General features: G+C 47.6%; 1 protein-coding gene across 1 annotated transcript in view; it reads right to left on the reverse strand.

The window, feature by feature from the left end:
* Positions 1–4,465: 4,465 nt before the first annotated feature.
* Positions 4,466–21,045, reverse strand: part of LOC144268763 (cytochrome P450 4B1-like) — a 29,793-nt gene continuing 13,213 nt past the window's right edge. Inside the window, exons 5-12 of the mRNA XM_077823972.1 lie at positions 19,627–19,751; positions 18,457–18,608; positions 17,591–17,697; positions 15,913–16,103; positions 14,861–14,994; positions 11,638–11,702; positions 7,875–7,957; positions 4,466–5,329 (exon numbers count right to left, since the gene is read on the reverse strand). Of these exons, the coding sequence (XP_077680098.1) occupies positions 5,161–5,329; positions 7,875–7,957; positions 11,638–11,702; positions 14,861–14,994; positions 15,913–16,103; positions 17,591–17,697; positions 18,457–18,608; positions 19,627–19,751 (1,026 nt within the window). The 3' untranslated portion in view covers positions 4,466–5,160. The remainder of the gene's footprint in view (positions 5,330–7,874; positions 7,958–11,637; positions 11,703–14,860; positions 14,995–15,912; positions 16,104–17,590; positions 17,698–18,456; positions 18,609–19,626; positions 19,752–21,045) is intronic.

Below are 21,045 nucleotides of genomic sequence, written 5' to 3' on the forward strand. Positions count from 1 at the left end.
CTGAGACAGGCTGCTGCAGAGCCATTCTGAGGACACGACTGGGGGCTTGGGAGGTGATGCACCTTGTTACATCATGTTTCGTGGAAAGCTCTGAAAGGCTTCTTAAGAGACGAGGCCTTTACAAGGAATCATTTGAAACAGACAATGGATTTGACCAGTGCTGCCTTATCTCAGTTTGTGAATTGCCTGTGAACTCACTTTTTTCACTGTTGGTTATCTGCTGTTTGGTTTGAATATCTGTTGTTTCAGATTTCTTCATCCAGTAAGTACACTGTTTGTTCTGCAACTCATTCGAGCGGGGATTTGCAATCAAATGGACAATGCACAATTCTCCTTTGGCAAATATAGGTGGTAAAAATTATCCTGTGGGGAAATGTGACAACACCTTTGCGTTTAACTGCTTGCTCCTTTCTAGATGTAATTGAGGTTATGGAGAGGAAGTGACTAACAAGACCACAAAGAAGCAAGAGAGTGTTCTAGGCATGAGCAGCGGCCTGGAACAAGGGCGGAGAATTGGGAGCAGGGTGCACAGGGAGTGGTAAGGAAATCGGTTGTATTGGCTCGAAGGGAGTGGGAAGAAAGCAGAGCACAGGTTTATACAGGAGCAGAGCCATTTTAGAGGTAGAAGGTTGAATTGGACTGGCAGGATGAAATGTCACTTATGTTCCCCTGCATAGTACAGAGGTCCCCAAACTGCGGGGCACGTTCCCCTAGAGGGGAATGTCTGAGGGTGGGGGGGCCTGGGCCAGCCCCCACGGGTGGGCGGGGAGGGAGTGCCACCCAGCCCCTCCCTGGCCCCAGCCCCAGCCTCGGCGTGACTCGAAGGGAGTGGGAAGAAAGCAGAGCACAGGTTTAAACAGGAGCAGAGCCATTTTAGAGGTAGAAGGTTGAATTGGACTGGAAGAATGAAATGTCACTTATGTTCCCTGCATAGTACAGAGGTCCCCAAACTGCGGGGCACGTTCCCCTAGAGGGGAATGTCTGAGGGTGGGGGGGCCTGGACCAGCCCCCACGGGTGGGCAGGGAGAGAGTGCCACCCAGCCCCTCCCTGGCCCTGGCCCTGGCCCTGGCCCCAGCCTCAGCGTGACTCCGACTTGGCAGTTTCAGGACAGATCAAAAACTTATTCATGGGATGGAACATGACACTGGGTAGAGCCTTCCTGAGTAGACCTTCACTGAATGATCTAGTCATTTTTTTACTCCGAACCTGGTGGGGCAGTGAAATGAACGCACATTTGATGCAGTAAGATGAGCAAAATACAGATGTGGGTCTGGATTTCTGAACCCCTAAATTCATGAGGGCTTTTGCCCAGGGTGTTAGGTTGTCCAAGCAGAGAGAGTGGCATCAGCTGCACAAGTCATTAATGGATTTGGATTCTGGGATGTACTAGTGCAGACCTGTCTCTAATAAGTTTGATGCTATTGTCTTTTAGTGTTTGAATGAAGCCGTAATTAAGAGCAATGCCAGATCTGATCCCCTCCCCTTCAATCTCTTGAATTTGGGAGATGTTCTCCTGAAGCGCTGCAACTTGTAGCAAATGTCCTTTATCTGTTCATGGGCTTGAATTAGAACACCAGACCTGAATGCCTCTTATCCTTGGGGCAGTTCATATTTTGATCCACGTCTATGGCTCAGGCCCATCTTTGGATATTTAGTCCTGACGGTCCTATTTTGAGAGAGGGACACCCTACAGTAGGTGGAAGAACACTACTGTGAGAGCTTCTTATGCAAGGTGCATGCAACACAGATGCTTGTGCAACACAGATGCTTGCACAACAAAGACTTCTGTGTTACTACTCAGCAGTTCCAGGCACTGTCCTGGCTTCGCGTGTAATTTTATTGGCACAGTTACAGCCTGTAAATCAGAACAGTTGGAAAAGAGCCACAATCCCTGAGAACACCGTGTCCTACAATCAGATGCCATAGTTACAGGGGAAAAAAATGACGTAGTCCACGTTAAAGAGCATTTCACTCGCTAAAGCAACAGATCACAATCAAGATTGGAAGTGTACTCCTGAAGCTGCTAAAACTTGCCTGGGAAAGAAAAAATTCAGTATATTCCTCCCGATTAAAACACATTGCGCTGAAAAGGTTGATATTCCTCAGTGTTAATCTGGGGAAAATGCATTGCAAAATACAAAACACATGCCGCTGTGAGGGGGGATGAGTGGGTAAGGGTAACAGGGAGAGCTGCCCCGTTAAGGGCTGGGAGTGGTGGGGAAGGGTCAGCCTGTTCTGGGGAGGGTCCTCGCAGGTTCTGGGAGTCATCAGACCCACTTGAGTGGAGGCAGGTGACTGAGTCTAATGATTACCAGCAAGGGAATAGAGAGAAGGGTCCCAGCTCTGTTAAAGGAGCCTGGGGCCCAGGAGAGGGCTATGAAAATGCCCTCCTCAAACAAAAGACCAAATTATAGACCTTGACGTAGAGAGCTGCAAGGGGCGGGAAGCCCTGGGGAAATCCCTGGGCAGAGGGAAGACCTTGGTTACTAGAATGCCAGAGGGGACCTGCACTCTACACTGAGGAGCAGGGGAATTGCTTTATGTTGTCACACCCATGTTTTCTTTTTTTGCATTTGGGCAGCAAATGCTGGGTTCTGAACTCTGGTTACTCATTTGGTGTCTGGACTGTTCGTGATATTGCTGGGCATGATCTGGGGCTCTTTACTTTCAAATTAACTTATCATATCAAATAGCAAAAGAGTTAAAAGGAGCGAACTACACTTTGGACAACGGAGAAAAAGCCGGCTGTATAGTGCTAAATACAGACTGACTTAACTAGTGCTTGCAAGCTGGGACCAATCAAGGTTCAACACTCCATGTGGGAGTTTTAAAAGCTCTCAGTATTTGCCTCATTCTGTCCCTATTGACATGAATGATCAAACTCCAGTGAGAGCTGAGTTAGCCCAGTGCTGAGTGTGTTTGAAAAGCCTACCCCACCCTGCAGGAAACCTGACGAGGCTGTTTTAAATGAGGCCTAAGGAGAGGTATGGGCACCAAGGGGATTTCTTGTTTCCCCACAACTCTGCATCAGTTACACTGGTGGATTGACGAAGATGACACAAGGTGGGTTCTAGCCATGGCTGAGTCCTCGTACCCGAGGGATAGGTGCGCTTACAATCCACAGACTACTGGGGGGTCCCAAAATCACAGTTGAGACTGGTGAGCTCTTGCCTTTGTTGTGGTGGGCCTTCAACTACGAAACACGATCGTCTTGACAATCATCCTCATTCATCTCTTCCCATTTTAGAGCCTGATCCAATTTTCACTGAAGTCAATGGAAAAGCTCCCACTGAGGTCAATAGGAATTAGATCCAGCCTTTAAGAAACACTGAAACCTTCCCCCTACCCCACCAAATGTGTTTCAGGGTAGCACCTGTCAGTTCCATCTTCATTATCGCCTGTAACTTCGCTTTTTGTGTATTGTCCCCCCCACACACACACTCTGTTTGCTTTACCACTTTGAATTATATGATGGTGGTTTGCTTTTTTAAATTTAATTACGTTTTCAGGCATTTGAATCAGTTTTTGTCCTGTTATTCAGCTTGAACGTCCTAGTGAGACGACAGGAGATTCCTTGGCTGAAATGTGGGAGGCACATCATAAGTGCATGGAGAAGTAAGAGGCAGGATCTATTCATCTGAGGATCTCTTGCACCGTGTCCCATGTGTCGTACAGAATGGGGCTTGAGGACAGTGATGAGGCAGGAGATTTAGAACAAATACAAAGAATTTTTTTTTTTTTTTTGTGGTTCAGTAGCTGGGTAACTTTGACTCCTGATAACATTCATGGCTATGCAAACAAAAGTCTTCCACTGACTTCAGGGGGCGTTAGACTGGATCTGGCCATAATTACAAGGGTAATCATAAAACTTCCTGCTTCAGAGTATGAACTGGCTATCTGCGATGCTCAGGAATGAATCTGCACCCTCAGAAACCAAATTGCCCTGACGAGAATTATAAGTTGTGGGGGTGTTCATATTCCTCTGAAGTGTCAGATAGACAACTGCCAGAGACAGGGTATGATGGAAAGATAGTGTGATCTTTTATAACAGAAGGCAAAACGCCATGTGAGATGTTCCAATGGGCTTAGCTGGTACAGCAGCCTGGTGACTTCTTACTTTCACAGGCATTGTAAGTCGTATTTATAGACATGCCAATATTACTCAGCTAGGGGCACGGGTGTTCTGCAAGGGGGGTTCATGGGATTTGACACCCAGCATTGCAATCATTTCTCTTGTACAGTGGGCCAGATTCTTAGACCCGGTAAATCACCATAGCTCTGTTGAAGTCAATGGCGCTATACCAATTTACATTAGCTGAGGATCTGGTCTTATTCCTTCCAGTCCATGCTTTTTCCTTCCCCATTGCTAAAGTGTTTTCTGGGGTACTCCTGTTTGATCGGTTTAGCTATAAATGTCACTAATAACTCCATACAGCTGTTGTTATGTTAATAACTAGTTATTTATTAACACAGAAGACAGACACTGTCCCGAGCAGCTTTCCAGTCTTAATCAGATGCAGATAATGCAGTTTGCCCAGAGGTCGACAGTCCAAACTTTAAGTTTTTTAATAAGCATTGATTAAAGCTCAGTAATACTTGGCCTATTCTTGCAAGTGCAACATAAGGAGGGTTTTGAATGAGGACGGAGGGGTTCATATGCAGGCATTGTAGAAGGTATGGACAGTGGAAGAAGGACCCAAAAAGGTAACTAGGAGGGAAATTTAGGCTAGATGGATAGTAGGGAGCAGTCAGAGTTGCAAGAAAGAAGCTAGAACTTTGGGGCCTGATCCAATGCCCATTGCAGTCAAGGGAAAGGCTTCACTGGGTGCTGGACTGGACCCCTGTGTGAAACACGAGAGGAAGCCAGTGAAGAGATGTGAAGAGGCAAGGTCAGAGCAGGGGCAGATGTTCCAAGGGGATCACTTGCTAGACAAAATCCTACTGTGCAATAAGATCCATGCCTTTTATTGAACCAACTACCTATGACACATCAGTTCAGGCCAATTTGGGCACTTTGGCTGATGGTGGCAGAAGAAGGGGGATGAAGATCTTTGGGCCCAAAAGTTTGTCTATTCTAACTAACTCCTTGATCTGATTCACATGGTACCATGTTATCTACTTGGTCCCTTTCCCGCACTTAGCACCGTGCAATATCGGCATCAGAGGACTTTCTTCAAGTGCAGGTGAATCCCGTTCTTGGAGCGTAAGATGAGCTGAGGTATTTTGATGGGGGGGTTGGCCAGATCCGGTGAGAGTTCGAAGCGGAGCAGAGTCAGGGCGAGAGCCACTTTCAACTCATTCATGGCGAACTGCTGCCCGATGCAGTTTCTGAGAAAAGAGACCCAAAGGAAATTCAGAGAAGCTGGGCCTGTATCAGCAAAAAGCATGAACCTCTCTCCATAGCTCACCCTCTCTTTTATATCTCTTTCGCCCAAGAACAGCCATTACTTATGGTTTTCTTTAGTTCTCTTACTCTGCCAGACAGACACAGTTATAGTACAGATGGCCATTCAGCAATTCCAGTAGCTGAGACTCACATACTACCTGCCTGATGTATCCAGCCTATTCTCAGACTTAACCAACCACTCGTCTTTCACACATGTTCTACTAAAACCCTCCATAAAGTTCCAGAGTGTCCCGTAAGACTCTTGCCCATCTGTCCCGTTTCTGGTCTCTGTGTGCAGCCCCTCAGGGGACAGGCCTCTTGCCTTTGCCCTGCCTTATGGTGAAATCTTGCAGTGTTTCCCCCACTAGATCAGGAATAAGGTACGCTCCCCCATGTATCAATGATTTATGACCTTGAAGGCTTGACTGGGTTTCAGGCACCTGTTTCCTCGCTTGGGTACCTGTAGCCAATGCTAGTAACCAACGGTCTCCTTCAAACACGGTGTTCATATTTATGTTTGTATTAGCCAAGATGGGCAGGGATGGTGTCCCTAGCCTCTGTTTGCCAGAAGCTGGGAACGGGTGACAGGGGATGGATCACTTGATGATTACCTGTTCTGTTCATTCCCTCTGGGGCAACAGCATTGCCCACTGTCAGAAGACAGGATACTGGGCTAGATGGACCTTTGGTTTGACCCAGTATGGCTGTTCTTATGTTGCCCCTTCTTGATGCAATCAAAGTTTGGGGCCTTGGGAATGTTCCAGTTGGAAGCAGAAATTAATGGAGTCTGGAATCTATCTTGTTTATTTACAAGGAATGTACAAAGTCCATGTCTCTGAACACAGAAAGAACCAAAAATAAAAGGAGAAGTTTCTTATCTTAGAAGCCCAAAGTCTCTCTAGCTAACACCAGACCCCAAATCTTTCTCACTAGCCTTTTCCAGGGTCATAGTGTGCTTACAGGCTCCTGCTTGGCTTTCTTGTCTCTCTCCCTCTCCCTTTCTGTTCTCAGTTTCTGTATGACCTCTCTCTTCCCACATCTAGTCTCCTGTCGACTGTAATATTTTGATCTCATTTCGGTTGTTAGTGCTGTGTAATGATGGTGGCCTGTGATGTACTGAAGGTCAAAATAGAAGATCTGGTGGCCCCTTCTAGCCTTAAACTCTATGGGCATGGCTACACTTGCAGATGTAGAGCGCTTTGAGTTAAACCAGCCTTCGTAGAGCGCAGTAGGGAAAGCGCTGCAGCGTGTCCACACTGACAGCTACAAGCGCACTGGCGTGGCCACATTTACAGCCCTTGCAGCGGCATTGGGAGCGGTGCATTGTGGGCAGCTATTCCAGCATGCAAGTGACTGCAACGTGCTTTTCAAATGGGCGGGGGGGGGCGGCAGTGGAGTGTGACAGGGGGTGTGTTGTGTGTATGTGGGGGGAGAGAGAGTGGGTTTTTGGGGGGCTGAGAGCATGTCAGCATGCTGTCTTGTAAGTTCAGATAGCAGCAGACACTCCCCCTTCCCCTCCACCTCTCTCTCTCTCACACAGCATTCCACACTAATGGTTGCTTTGTCTCGGAGCAGAGAAGCAGCTGGCTGTCAGAAACGGAGCTTTCAAAAGGCATATCCGCATTCCTGCAGCGATTCAAAAACAATGACAAGAGTGGCCACTTGACTTAAGGGGATTATGGGCCATTTCTGGAGGCTGATCAGAGCGCAGTCATGCAACACCTCGTTCACACTGGCGCCCAGGTGTTGTAGCCAAGTCGCAACAAACGTTATTCCTCTTGCCAAGGTGGAGTACCAGCAGCGCTGTAGCCGCGGAGTCAGAGCGCTCTACGTGCCTTGCCAGTGTGGACGGGGAGTGAGCTAGGGCACCCGGGGCTCCTTTATTGCGCTGTAACTCGCAAGTGTAGCCAAGCCCTATGACTCTAAAAGCCCTAGGACCATAAGAGGTTAAGAAGGAGAGTAAGGGAGGGGATGAGAGTGGGCACGAGAGAGATCAGGAGATGGGATGGGGTCACTTGGGCAAGTGGAGATATCAGAGGAGAAGAGCAGATAAGAATTTCTTTGTCTGAGATGGGGTAGACTCCTTGCATGATCCCAGCCAAGTCATTTAATCTCTTTGTGCCTCGGTTCCCGGTATCTAAAATAAGGATAATGCTACTTTCCTATTTTGTGTATTTAGATTATAAGCTCTTCGGGTGATGGTACATGACTGCCTAGCAGGGTGGGACAGGATCTTAGCTGGGGCCTCTGGGTGCTACCAGAATATAGATAAAAACTGATGTCAACTTGATAGAAAATATTAAGATTGTCTGTCTTTGGGGCAGGGCTCATCTGTTCCTTTGTGCTTGCACAATGGGGCCCAACCTTAGTTCTTGGCTGGGGTCTCTAAGTGCTTCTGCAATACAAATAGAAACATCTGCTAAATCACATTTAACAATGGTGGGTTCTTTTCTTCCCTTTGCCTTTTTAAATTAAAATATACTTCACCTTGACCCAGCAGCAAAAGGCAGGAAGGCATGAGAATGTCTGTCAGAGATGTTCTCTGGAGAAAATCTCCACGGATCAAACACCTGGAATGAAAGAGTTAATTTAAAAAACAAACAACAATGATCATTTCAGTTTCAAAACTACTGGCCAATTCTTTCAGAAGCGACTAGTGGCCTTGGTGTCTGTGTTCTCGATGCCCAATTTGAGACTCCTTTATAGGATAAAACTGGACAAATTCAGACAAGAAATAAGGCACAACTTATCTTTCACAGTGAGGGTGCTTATCCATAGGGGTGGATTATGATTTTGTGGGGCCCCTCCCAACCCCTTCCAACTGCAGTCCCCCCTACACTGCTGCTGGGGAGCGGGGTCAGAGCTTGGGGGCCTTGCCCACTCCTCAGGAGCGCCTGGCAGGCTAAGCAGGACAAACCCTCGTACCCTGACCCCGCTCCCCGGCTGGAGCGCCAGACAGACGCAGTGGGTTGGAGTGCGGGGGGCACCCATTTTTCCAGGAGCCTCCAATTGGCCAGGGCCTCTGGGCACAGGCCCCGTTGGCCCAGTGGCTAATCCGCCACTGCTTATCCATGGAACCACTGAACAAGGGACACAGTGGATTCTCCATCACTTGAAGTCTTTACGTAGGTATCCAATCTTGATTTAAACAGCTTTCTCTAGCTCCGATAGAAATGGAGGGCTTGATATTGGAATTACTAGGTCCTGGTGTGCAGGAGATCAGACTAGATGATCTAATGGTCCCTTCTGGCCTTAGAATCTGTGTCTCTCTTCCCCACTTCAACCCCAGGAAGGGTCAAGTACCTGCCCTCTGAAAGTCAGGTCCCTTTAAGGGAAGTGTCCTAATTAAACTTGCTGATGACCCAAATTGGGAGTCATCAACAATACAGGTAGAACTGGAGAACTGAAGTAATAGAAATGGGATGAAATTTAATAGTATAAAGTGCAAGGTTATGCACTTAGACTAATAAGTATTTCTGCTATCCATCAGCTGGAAACAGGAGAAAGACCAGGCTGCCTTAGTCAATCGGAGTAAGACTATAAAAAGAAAAGGAGGACTTGTGTCACCTTAGAGACTAACAAATTTATTATGAGCATAAGCTTTCGTGAGCTACAGCTCACTTCATCAGTGGAATGCATCCGATGAAGTGAGCTGTAGCTCACGAAAGCTTATGCTCAAATAAATTTGTTAGTCTCTAAGGTGCCACAAGTCCTCCTTTTCTTTTGGCGGATACAGACTAACATGGCTGCTGCTCTGAAACCTGTCAGTAAGACTATAAGCCACCACTGATGTGACTGGGGAAAAAAGGTAAAGGCAGTCCTAGGATGTATCAGGCAAGGTCCTTCCAGTAGAGAGAGAGAAGTATTAATGCCAGTAGTAGGCACTGATAAAACCTCATCTGGAATAGTGGACAGCTCGGGTCATGCATGTTTGAGAAAGATGAATTCAAATTGGAACAGGTGGAGAGAAGGGTTGCTAGGGTGATCGGGGGAATGGAGGGCCTGTTTAACCCAGGGAGATTAAAAGCCTAGCAAAATGAAGACTGGGAAGGGGATCTGATTGTTCTCTAAATACATTGGATTAAAATGGGGGAGGAGGTAAATTAGAGCGGGAGAAAGAGCTATTGAAAATAAAGCACAATCTTGGCACAAGAACAATTGGGGATCTACTCCCACAAACAAATTCAGGCTGGAAATGAGAAGAAGGTGTCCAGACATCAGAGGATTTAGGTCAGGGGTGGGCAAACTAACCGGCCTGGCCCGCGAGCTCCTCCTAACCAGCCCCTGAGCTCCGGCTGGGGAGGCTGCTCCGGCCCCTCCCCCCCTGCTCCCCCTCTCCAGCAGCCTCAGCACGCCATGCGAGCCGCGCTCTGGGGCGGGGCGGGGGGGGCTGCATACGCCAATGGATCAGCGTGGCAGCATGTCTGGCGGCGTGCTAAGGGGGCCTGGCTGGGCCGGGGCGGGGCAGGGGGGTTGGATAAGGGGCAGAGGGTCTCGGGGGGCGGTCAGGGGATGGGGAATGGGGGCGTTGGATAGGGTGTGGGAGTACGAATAGGGGTTGGGGCAGAAAGGGGACAGGGAGCAGGGGGTTGGATAGGGGGTGGGATCCTGGGGGGTGATTAGGGCAGGGGGGGCTCTGGAGGGGGCTGTCAGGGGACAAAACGCAGGGGGGCTTAGATCGGGAGTGGGGTCCTGGCGGGCAGTTAGGGTGGGGGGGTCTCCGGAGGGGGTGATCAGGGGACAAGGAGCCGGGGGAGTTGGATGGGTCGGGGGTTCTGAGGGGGGCAGTCAGGGGGTGGGAAGTGGGTGGGGGTCGGATGGGGGCGGGGCCAGGCTGTTTGGGGAGGCACAGCCTTCCCTACCCAGCCCGCCACACAATTCTGAACCCCGACGTGGCCCTTGGGCCAAAAAGTTTGCCCACCCTGTTTTAGGTTCTGGGACAGCCTCCCAACAGGAGCAGTGGGGCAGATGCCCTAATTTTCAGGCTGGAGCTTGATATGCTTATGGATGGGATTATATCACAGAGTTGCCTGCAAAAGCAGGGGACTGGACTCTGTCCCAGGAGGTCCCTTCCAGTCCTATGTTCTTTAGGTATCTCCAGTTGAGCACCCAAAAATCACTACTCACTTTTGAGGATCATGGCTATTATTTAGTTAGCCACCTGGCTCTAGTTGTCTCTGTTTTCATAAATTACAGCTCTTCGGTTGTATAATGGGGATTCTAGCATTGTAAAGCCACTCACTAAATGTAAGAATCAGGGAGAAAGTTTCCCTGCGGGCTTTTGCCTGTCTGAAAGCTCAACCCGATTTGCAGCTCAAAACAAGGTTGTGGTACACTAAGATGGATTATTATTTTATTAATCTGAGTAAGGACTTAATCTCTCAGTTGGGCGTGGAGTGGCTCCAAAAACACTTAATAATAATCAACAATTTGCACAGCTATGTGACATTAACTGAGGATTGCAATGCAAACAATTAATTAAGCCTTCCAGTGCCCTTGTGAGGTACCAGTACAGATTGTTACCAAAGCCAATTTCTGTTTGGCTAAACTGACACCCACAGAAAGGTCTGGGCCCACATTTTGAAAAGTGGATGCTCACTCTGGGTGCCCCTTTTTCAAGGGGTGGGAAGGTTTAATTAATATGTCGAGACTCTCTGGGAGATCTTCAGATAAAAAGATGGTATAGATGTGCAAATAACTATTGTGTAAGTACTTTAAGAGATCTACCCATCAGAAGAGGCTTCCTGAAATGCCTAATCAACACAGAGGAGGCAGGTGGACTTGTGAAATCCCTTTGCTGCTCTCCGCTAACTGTGTCTTTAATTGCTGACAAAGGTCTCTGACTCAAGGATGTCTCCAAGACCACGGAGTCAGACATTGTTCGAGCCAGGATTAAACCGAGGCGACCGGACTCCATGGGTTGTGTGCTCACGCACATGGATTTTCTTGTGGACTTTTTTTTTTTTTTTTTGGGGGGGGGGGGGGGAGTGGGGTTTGTGGGGGGCAGGGCAGGGCGTGTTTTTGTGAAGTAGAAATAGCTCATCAATGCCACCCACCCATCTGGGGAGACAAAGCCAGGAAAGTCACAACACAGTGTGTATGAAACGTGTGCAGCCTACAATCTTCAATCACAGGGGCCTGTGTGCCAAGGTGTTTAGCTACTAAAGGTGCTGGCTCACCTACTAAAATACATACATTGAATGCACTGCTTGCAGCGGAAAGGGTCTCATAACGACAAAAGAAAACATACCAGCGGATCTTTCCATATGCTGGGGTTTCTGTGAATGAGATAGATGCTTACTGCAGCCAAAGAGCCTGTAAAGCAAACAAAGGGGAGAAAATGTTTACTGATGCAGCAATTACAGAGGGAAATTCTATGGCCTGTGTTACACAGGAAACCTGCTTAGGTGATCAGTGGTCTCTTCTGGCCTTAGTCTGTGGATGAAATCCTGGCCCCACTGAAGCCCATAGAAGTTTTGCCATTTCTCCTATGAATCTTTGAACAGGAATTGGGATGTAAGGACCTACTATTTCATAGAATCATAGAAGATTAGGGTTGGAAGAGACCTCAGGAGATCATCTCATCTAATCCCCTGCTCAAAGCAGGACCAACACCAACTAAATCATCCCAGCCAGGGCTTTGTCAAGTCGGGCCTTAAAAACCTCTATGGATGGAGATTCCACCACCTCCCTAGGTAACTCATTCCAGTACTTCACCACCCTCTGAGTGAAATAATTATTTCTTTGTTCTTAATCCATTTTATTCCATCTGTCTACATTTGACACTTGCTTAAGTGGCCAGGAGGTGGAAATTAGCAACAAGTTTCTGCTGCACCTACATCTTTCCCAGCCCCTGATTTAGCAGCCCACTTGCTGATCAGAAGAGTGGAGCTTCAGTACAAAATAATCTGTGTGTCTTGTCTCTCCGTCTGTAGGTCAAGATGGGATTATTTCACTCAGATGTGGTAGAACTCAGTTCACATGTGTTTAAAAGCATGACAGCGGGCTTGGAAGAAAAAAGGGCAGTTTTGAATAGTTTTTTCTTGGGGTATGTCTACACTTTGAGCAGGAGTGTAAATTCCAGCTTGAGGAGACATTGGACTTCAATGACTGCTTTTCACAAGGGGCCAATCACATATTCTCTTGGGCTTGAGGGGCCTGATATAACACCCAGTAAAATCAATGGGTTTTAGATCAGGCCCTGTCAGAGGATTTCTATTTGATTTGTTTTCCAAATTAAATGTCACTTGTTCAGTATCCATTTAGGAGAAGAACAAGTCAACAGGGTGAAAATCTGCTGATTCCTTCTGACAGGGGGGTACTAGGTGTTTGCTGCCCCCTGCTGGAGGCCCTGCTGGCATGGCAATCCTGCCCTATGAAGCAGTCCTTTCGGAAGAGAAGGGTAGCGAGTTCAGACCTCCAGGAGTTGCCTAGAGAGGCCTCCCGGGATCAACTGCTGGATGAATAAAAGTGAGGCTAGAAGGGCTGGGAGCAGGCAGAGGCCAATCAGGGGCCAGGAAGACAGATAAAAAGGGTTGGCTGCTGTTTTCAAAAGCCAGTTCTGGGTGTGGCTGTGACAGAGAAGGCTCCGTCTCCCTGATTTAAGACTAAAACCTGGGCTGGTCATAGGCCTAACACTGATAGTTTGGTTAGATCTGTGAAAGACTGTTATGTTATGGTCTTTAACACCCAGGTGACCATTTTGAGTTGAAAATTATTTTACAGAAAACTAAATTAAGGTAAGCCTGCTCCACAGGACACCCCAGCTCTGGCGAGCCCATGATATCCCTATTGTGACTGTAGAGTAGCATCCCATTCCAATTTGTTTAGGTTACTGGAACCCCCGGGAGCATGAAAATTGTCAGGCATTAAACTATAAAACCATCATCTAGTATAAGATAAACCAAGAAATGAATGTATTTAAACAGTAGGGGGTGAAGTTCATCTCTGTGCAGAAGGGCTCATGAACCACTCACATCCCAATTAATCCTTATTTTTTAGGATTTAAATGAGGCGTACACCTTGTTCTGGCACATGGCCTGGGGTAAATTTCACACTACACACTATGACGTGAATAATCGAGACTCTGGCATGAATAGAGAGGAACAAATTAAATGCAATGGATATAGGAGAGCAAAGTACAACTTTCCTCATTCATTTTTAAAGCAAATATTTTGTGCAAAGTTCAGAACTAGGGCAGGGTGCTGGCCGGATAATCCTGCAGAAAGAAATCTGTTTGCCCACCAATAAGAAATTTCCCAGGGAGCAGCAGCAGTGTAAATTGCCCCCTGAGCCAGGCCAAGGTTTCACAGTACTGGCCTGGATGGAGTTTAATCTCCAAGATCTCATTCCGTCTCTACTCTCTTCAGTTATGTTTCAGTTGTGGTGGGTTTCTGTATGATATGATACCCATCCACAGTGAAACAGCATTAATTAACAGTGAGTAATTATGGAACAATTTACGAACGGTTGTGGTGGATTCTCCATCACTGACCATTTTAAAATCAAAATTGGATGTTTTCTAAAAGATCTACTCTAGGAATTATTTGGGGGGTAGGGAAGTTCTCTGGTCTTTGCTATACAGAAGGTCGGACAAGGAGATCACAATGGTCCCTTCTGGTCGTAGCATCTATTAACTGAACTTAGATCACTGATTCATTTCATATAGGCACATGACCAGTGGTCACAAATCATTCTTGCTCACTAATGTCATATGTTGTTTTTCAGCTGGCTAAACGTGCAATTCCATTACCCAACACTAGTCCCTAGAGCAATCGAGTATCCCTTTCTAAAGGACTTAAGTCTCCGCTCTTAACAATATTAGAGCGGTCAAAAATTTGACTGAAGATTTTTGAGTCGGAATTCATTCAATTGGTTTCCAACAGTTTGATTCTAATCACCTTCTTCTTACTGCATTTCATCTCCTGACAACCAGAGGGTGATGTCTGCAGCTTTTTATATAAATGACAGGTTTCAGAGTAACAGCCGTGTTAGTCTGTATTCGCAAAAAGAAAAGGAGGACTTGTGGCACCTTAGAGACTAACCAATTTATTTGAGCATAAGCTTTCATGAGCTACAGCTCACTTCATCGGATGAAGTGAGCTGTAGCTCATGAAAGCCTATGCTCAAATAAATTGGTTAGTCTCTGAGGTGCCACAAGTACTCCTTTTCTTTTTATATAAATGCTTGCTCTTCTAATGGCATATAACTTATTTAGGGGTGGGCCATATCCTTCTTTCCGTTTCTTAGGTTTTTAAGGCTCGGCTTGAAAAAACCTTGGTTGGGATGATTTATTTGGTGTTGGTCCTGCTTTGAGCCCGAGGTTGGACTAGATGACCTCCTAAGGTCTCTTCCAACCCTGATATTCTATGATTCTAACTCTCCTGGCTGTCAATGGGAGTTGTATCTTTATAGCTGAGAGCAGAATCTGACCATTAAAAATTAATGGAAAAGAGGAAGCCAAATGTACAGACCTTCTGGTAAAGTACGTCCATCGTGGAACGTGATGGGTTTGCTGAGCTGTCGGGATACTCCAGGTACCGGAGGGTAAAGACGAAGGCTCTCCTTAATGCACATGGTGCTGTAAGTCATCTTGCCAAGGTCATCCCTGAAATGACCCAAAGGCAAGGGTGTGAGTGAGTGATACAGATGTTCCCAGTACAGCTATTTTAGCAAGCAACAGCTGTACACAGAGCATACACAGAGTTTGCATCCGGCACACCTCTGGTTGTGATTTGGAATTATAATTTTCCCTACATCTGCTCAGACTTAATTTGTGGGTAACATATTGCACTGCCCGATGCCCTGAAATGCAGTTACACGGACTAGATTAAATATAGATCAGAGGTTCTTGGGCCGCATGTGACCCAATTACCACACAGCTGCAGCCCAGCTCAGCAATGTGCTACAGGCTGGCCAGCGAGGCGGGGTCCGGGCTGTCCTTCTGCCCAGCGCGGTGGGGTCAGGACTGCCGGCCCGCCCTGTGTGGTGGTGGTCTTGAGTTAAGGCTCCCAGCTGGCCCTGCGGGGTCGGGAGTCTGGGACTCCCAGCCGGCCACGCACAGTTGGGGATGCAGGGTCGCCACCCGGCCACACAAGCTCCAGGGTCCAACGCTGCTGCTCAGCCCCACAAGCTCCAGGGCTGCTGGCCAGCCCTGTGCAACGAGAGTCCAAGGTCTGGGGCGAGCAGCCAGCTGGCTCCGCATGGTGGGGGTCCAGGATCAGGGTTCGGGCTGCTGCTCCCCTGCCACCCGGCCCCTGCGGCCCAGGTAACACATTGTAGGCTGCATGTGCAGCCCACAATGATAAATAAGTTGAGAACCACTGATATAGATATTGCAGGCCCAGTTTTAAGAAGGGCGTAGCATCCACTACATCAAATGAAGTTACAACTACTGTGTATTCAGTGCCTCTGAAAACTAGGCCCTGAGCACCTTGGCTTTCTAAGCAACATTTATTAATATGTTATCACCTAGTGACGATATTGATAGGGTGGAATCAAATAAATACAAAAATATGAGATTCACCACTGGATAGTAGTCCGGTCTCCCAGAATCTCCTTGATCTCTTCCCTGCATCTCTGCTGGTGCTCTGGGTGCAGGGCCATGCAGTACAAGAGCCAGGAGATCCCACTGGCTGTGGTATCATGACCCTCAAACATAAATGTGTCCACCTCGGCACGTAGGTCTTCATCGGATAATCCAGCTCCGTTTTCATCCTAACGACACATGGACACTGTCAGTGGCACAAATGAATCCAGCAGTAGGAATTACATTCACTCATCATGCTGGCTATGGCTAGGCCAACCAGTTCAGGCAGGAATCCAAAATCTCTTTGTTACGGTGCCCATGGACAACAACTGCGACCTCGCCTTGGCTCAGAAATGGGAAGAGGCAGGTTGGCTCCTCTTGTGGAGGAGCAGTGGAGAATCGCTCCTTACAGCACACTTCTTTGGTTTTCTCCAGGAAACATGCTCTCCCACTTTCCTGCAGAGACTGTTCTGGAGGCCCAAAGGGCCAAATTCATTCTGGCCTTAGCCAATTGACTGCCATGAAGTTAGACCAACTTTTGACCAGTTGTATCTATCTAACGCTGACAGACCCTGGTCGTTGGTGAGCGGGATCAAACCTGGGACCTCCGGAACTTAGTGCATGAGCTTGTACAGCATGAGCGAAAAGCCAACTGGCTGTTAGCTAAGGCTGTAGAGCAGACTCATTAATATCTTTCTCTAAGTGGGCACGGTGCCACTAGATGGGAGAGAACACTACACTCAGGAGGTGTGTGGGTTACATCTACATTTCCTTTTCTTAATATTGCCCCTTTAGTCCAAGTTATGCCACCTGTCCGGGGAAAGGAGTTATGTCCCCTGTAAAAATTTATCTGCTGTTGTAGTAGCCAGGCAAGGTACTAACAAACGTCAACAGGACTTTATTTTTTAAAGTGGAAACCTCTTTTCCAAGCTGCTGCTGCACCCTCAGTAGCTCTCCCTCAGCCTCTTCAACTCCTCCCCCCTCCTTCCTGTTTCCTGTCCTTCCAGACACCCAACAGCCAGTGCTCCCAATTCTAATGATTACAAGCAACGTCTAAACACCACATCTGCCCTCTCCACTCTTCTGTGTAGATACACGCCACTCCAGGAGCTTCCAGCAAGCAACCATGAGGAAGGGAGAAGAGAATATTTTCACTCTCCAGCGCCATGGAAAGACTTGAGAGCAAGGCCTGCCTATGCTAGAGAGGGGTAAATTGAAGCAAGGGGGCTCCCTAGTGGACTGAATCAATTATTGCGGATTGGAAAAGGAGGTTATAGACAAGAAGTGAGGTTTACATCTGGATGCTTGACTGGTGACTCACTGAGCACGGGGACTAATTTCTCTTTTCACTTTCTCTACAGGGGACCCTGCAGCTAAAGTCTGGGGGACCCTGCAGCTAAAGTCTGGAGGCCCACCCAACTTTCAGTAGGATGAGAAGAGGGAATATTTTATTTAGTCACCAGGTGAAATTCACTCTATGCAATAGGCCAGCCATGAGGCTTATGCATCACTTCAGCCCTCATTTGAGGGCCTAAGTGGTGCGTAGGTCCTGTGCTGGCTCTCAGCACAGGGGTGCAGTTCACTTAGTCTCACCCAGGCCTCTGGTGGTGAAGCCCAGTGGAACATATCCCCTGCTCGGTGGTATTTAGTGCACACGCATTCCTCCATAACTCACTTTGGCGTGGAGAAGAATATCCAGAAAGTCCAAGTGCTTCTTCTTCTGGACCTTCTCACGTTCTCGCTCGTCCTTGAGAGACTCCTTCCGCTCCCTGATCACCTTGTCTGCATTAGAAAACGGTTGACGTACACCTTTCAGCTACAGCAGGTAGTGTACTGTAGTCCTGGAGACTGCCTACGTGCTCTCCAAACACAAATTGGGGTGGCCATTCAATTGCACCGACCCTCATCTGACCTATGGGAACATGGTAGCACTCACTCTGTTACCATAGTATGTAGATCTGATCCCTCAGATTTAGACTCCTGGTGTTCATTGAAATCAATGGATGTTAGGCGTCTAAATACCTTTGAAGAGATGGGCCCTTGTGCGTCAGCAAAGATCTGTTAGAAGGAGGACTTCAGGAGTGGAGATTTCCTCCTATCCTGACCCCATTTACCTTAGCACCTCCACCAACCCCATTTACTACACTTCAGGAACAATAGGTCACAATTAGGATTCAGAGAAAGGTCATTGATCAATTCCAGTCCAGACCGGGCATGAGTCAGCAGCCAAAGCTGTTACCCCAGGATGGCTATTCATTAGCCAATGTGAAACGAGTTGCTGGGTCTCAGCCTGGTTCCTAGCTGCCCTGTGCTCACATCATGAGAAACAACTGGTACATCTGACAAGTAACTGGACCCCTGGCTGAAGATTCGGCACTGAGGCCAGAGAGTGTATGGGCCAGGTAGTCTGCACGACTCTCTCAGCTCTAGCCTTTTAGAAGAAGGTTGGAGCACGTTGGTCAGGTGCTGGGATGGCTGCTGTTAAACACCCGAAACGCACAAAGGATTCAGGAAACCAAAGGCCAGGGTGTTGGGAAGTACCTGTGTGGTGGTGTGCGAGCTGGCAGGCCTTCGTGAATTGGAAACCATGAGGGCTGAGCCAATAAATGAGATCATTGTGATACGGGAAGATGCGCAGCCTCTGGTGCACCAAGTAGCTGAGATCAAAGACGGCTCGGATGTAGGAATTCTCCCTGGGGTTGGAGGGGAGGGACAAACAGAAGGGATTTGCTTTCAGGAAATCAAATATTGTATGCCGCGGTGCACATGGGCCCTGCTCACTTTCACCCATGGACACCATGACTTCCCAGCACCTCCTGGTCACAGGCTACAAAGCAGCACTGTCATCTCAGAGGGAACAGTTATCTCTCTCCGAGGTATGAGCAATGTTAGTACCGTAATGTAACATGGGGGAGCAGCTGAACGGGATTTTAAAGCGGAAGATGGTGACCAAGAATAGAAGGGAGGGGCAAATACATCAGGACTCCATATATTCAACCAGATACCACCCAGGAAGGAGTGGGCTATCACTATTAGTTATAATACAGTAGCAACGGAAGGTCTTATGCAAGACCAGAGATCTTCTGGTCTAGGTCCTGTCTGCATATATGGTAAGACACAGTACACTGGACTATGCTGCAGGGAAATACACAGTCTGAATAAACAAGACAGTCAAAGGGTAGGAGAAAGGGAGAATTATTATTCCCCTTTTACGGATGGGAAACTGAGGCACAGAGATTAAGTGGCACAAAAGGACTCTGTAGCAGAGCTGGAAATTGAAGCCAGAGGTCTCGCATCCCCGTCCAATGCCTGAACTGCAAGACCATCCTTCCTCTCTGCCTCAGGAGGGAGGGAAGCAAATATTGCAACCTTTGAAAAGGCGGCAGTGGTCTCAATAATGCATCCGCTCCTGGGAGCCCCAGAGACACTCTGGCAGAGGCAGAATCTTTGCTGTGGGTTATCTGCTGAGAAGAAAATGTACATGCTGAGACTGTATAAAACTCTGGGAAATGTAAAAGTCACCTCTGGCACAGGGTGACTGGCAGCCAGAGGCAGGATTCCTGTGCATTCCGCCCATTAAACTTATGGACTGTTGGAGAACTTTTAAAATGAAGATGGGATAAATTTACCAGGCATAAGCAACTTGCACAGTTTATTCAAGACCAATGAATAGCAGCCTTCCATGAGGACCCGAGAGCACCCGGTACTGACCTGTCCGTCTGGCAGTTGCTCTGGTAACTGAAGGCACATTTCATGATGCTGTCGAGAGTCATCAAGCTGACATGTCCAAAGAGCTCCACCGACTTCTCCTGTGCGATCAGCTGTTCCCACTTATCCTAGTGCAGGAAGGAGACAGGTGAGAAGGCCCAGAAATGCCTTGCCCTGCAGTGTCAGCATTTACCTTCCACCTTAAAAATAAACGAGGGACACCTTGAACCAGTTGTGTATTCTGGGGACAAAAAATGGGAAAGGGAGATGTTCCCTTAATTCTCTTTTAGAGATGCTACCTTGAAGCAAGAGGAAGCTAGGAATCGACTTGGCACTTGTGGTATAGACCCAAGTTATTTTTCTCTCTCTTGCCTTTGTCCGGAGTCAGTTGCTTTGATCGTTACACTGCAGGGTATCTTAGGGTATGGTAAATTAGTCCCCAAAATTACTGTGTACAAATGGTCCCTCTTTAGCCAAACCCTGATGCAAAGGTCTTGGGCTAGCCCTCTGCACAGGAGTGAGCTTTCACTGTAGTCCCCATGTATAGGATGCCAGACACTCTGCCCCCAGCCTGAGCAATACCTTCCTCTTCCTTACGAGGCACATTCGCTACCAGACAGATATCTGTCCCATGCCAACATTGCCAGTGTCAATTCAGACAGGAGACACACTAATGCTGGCCCACAGCCCATCCTGACATGTCAAATGTCATTGCCAAAGGCCTCCTTGGAAGAAGCCTCGGGCTCACATCACGATGAGGTCAGAAATAACGGCCACAAGGGGAAGTGTTTGAGTACAGCAGAAGCCACAAGGACAGCTGAGTGGTCCCACAATGGGCTCTTAATGTTTAGTTTCCTGTGTCACTATGAGGCTCTTAGGTGTTATAATAAAAGTCAATCTAAAAATAATTTGTTCATTGATCAATGATTTCAGGTACCAGTACTGACTGATCTAAAGGCTACTGGTGGCTGAGGATGTCAGATGCTTTGGCGTTGGTATATGATTTGTATTGCTCCTTACTTCTGCCTAGGGGTGGCCATAGCTAGATTAGCCCAGGAGCAGCCCTGGGAAGGAAATTGACTAAAAGACTTGCAACTCCAGTCTGGGTTCTCCTTTGCATCAGTAGGGGTGTAAGTTGATTCAATCATTTGTAGGATGCAGCTTGCTTCCTTGTGTGTGTGTGGGGGGGGGGGGGGTAGCATATCTATATAGGCTTGGAAGGATTAGATGCATTGACAAATATCAGTGAATGTTAATTTCAAATACATACACAAACTGAGGGGGGAAATATTTCCATAGATAATAAATCAAAATATACAGATAGGAAAACTTAGAGTTTGATTTAAGGCTTTTAACTTTGTCAACATGATGTTGACAAACTGTATTTTAATGGTTAGAAAGCGTTACCTTTTTGAATCTCAA

Source organism: Eretmochelys imbricata, chromosome 8 (assembly GCF_965152235.1).
Source record: "Eretmochelys imbricata isolate rEreImb1 chromosome 8, rEreImb1.hap1, whole genome shotgun sequence".
In the NCBI taxonomy this organism is placed as follows: domain Eukaryota; kingdom Metazoa; phylum Chordata; order Testudines; family Cheloniidae; genus Eretmochelys; species Eretmochelys imbricata.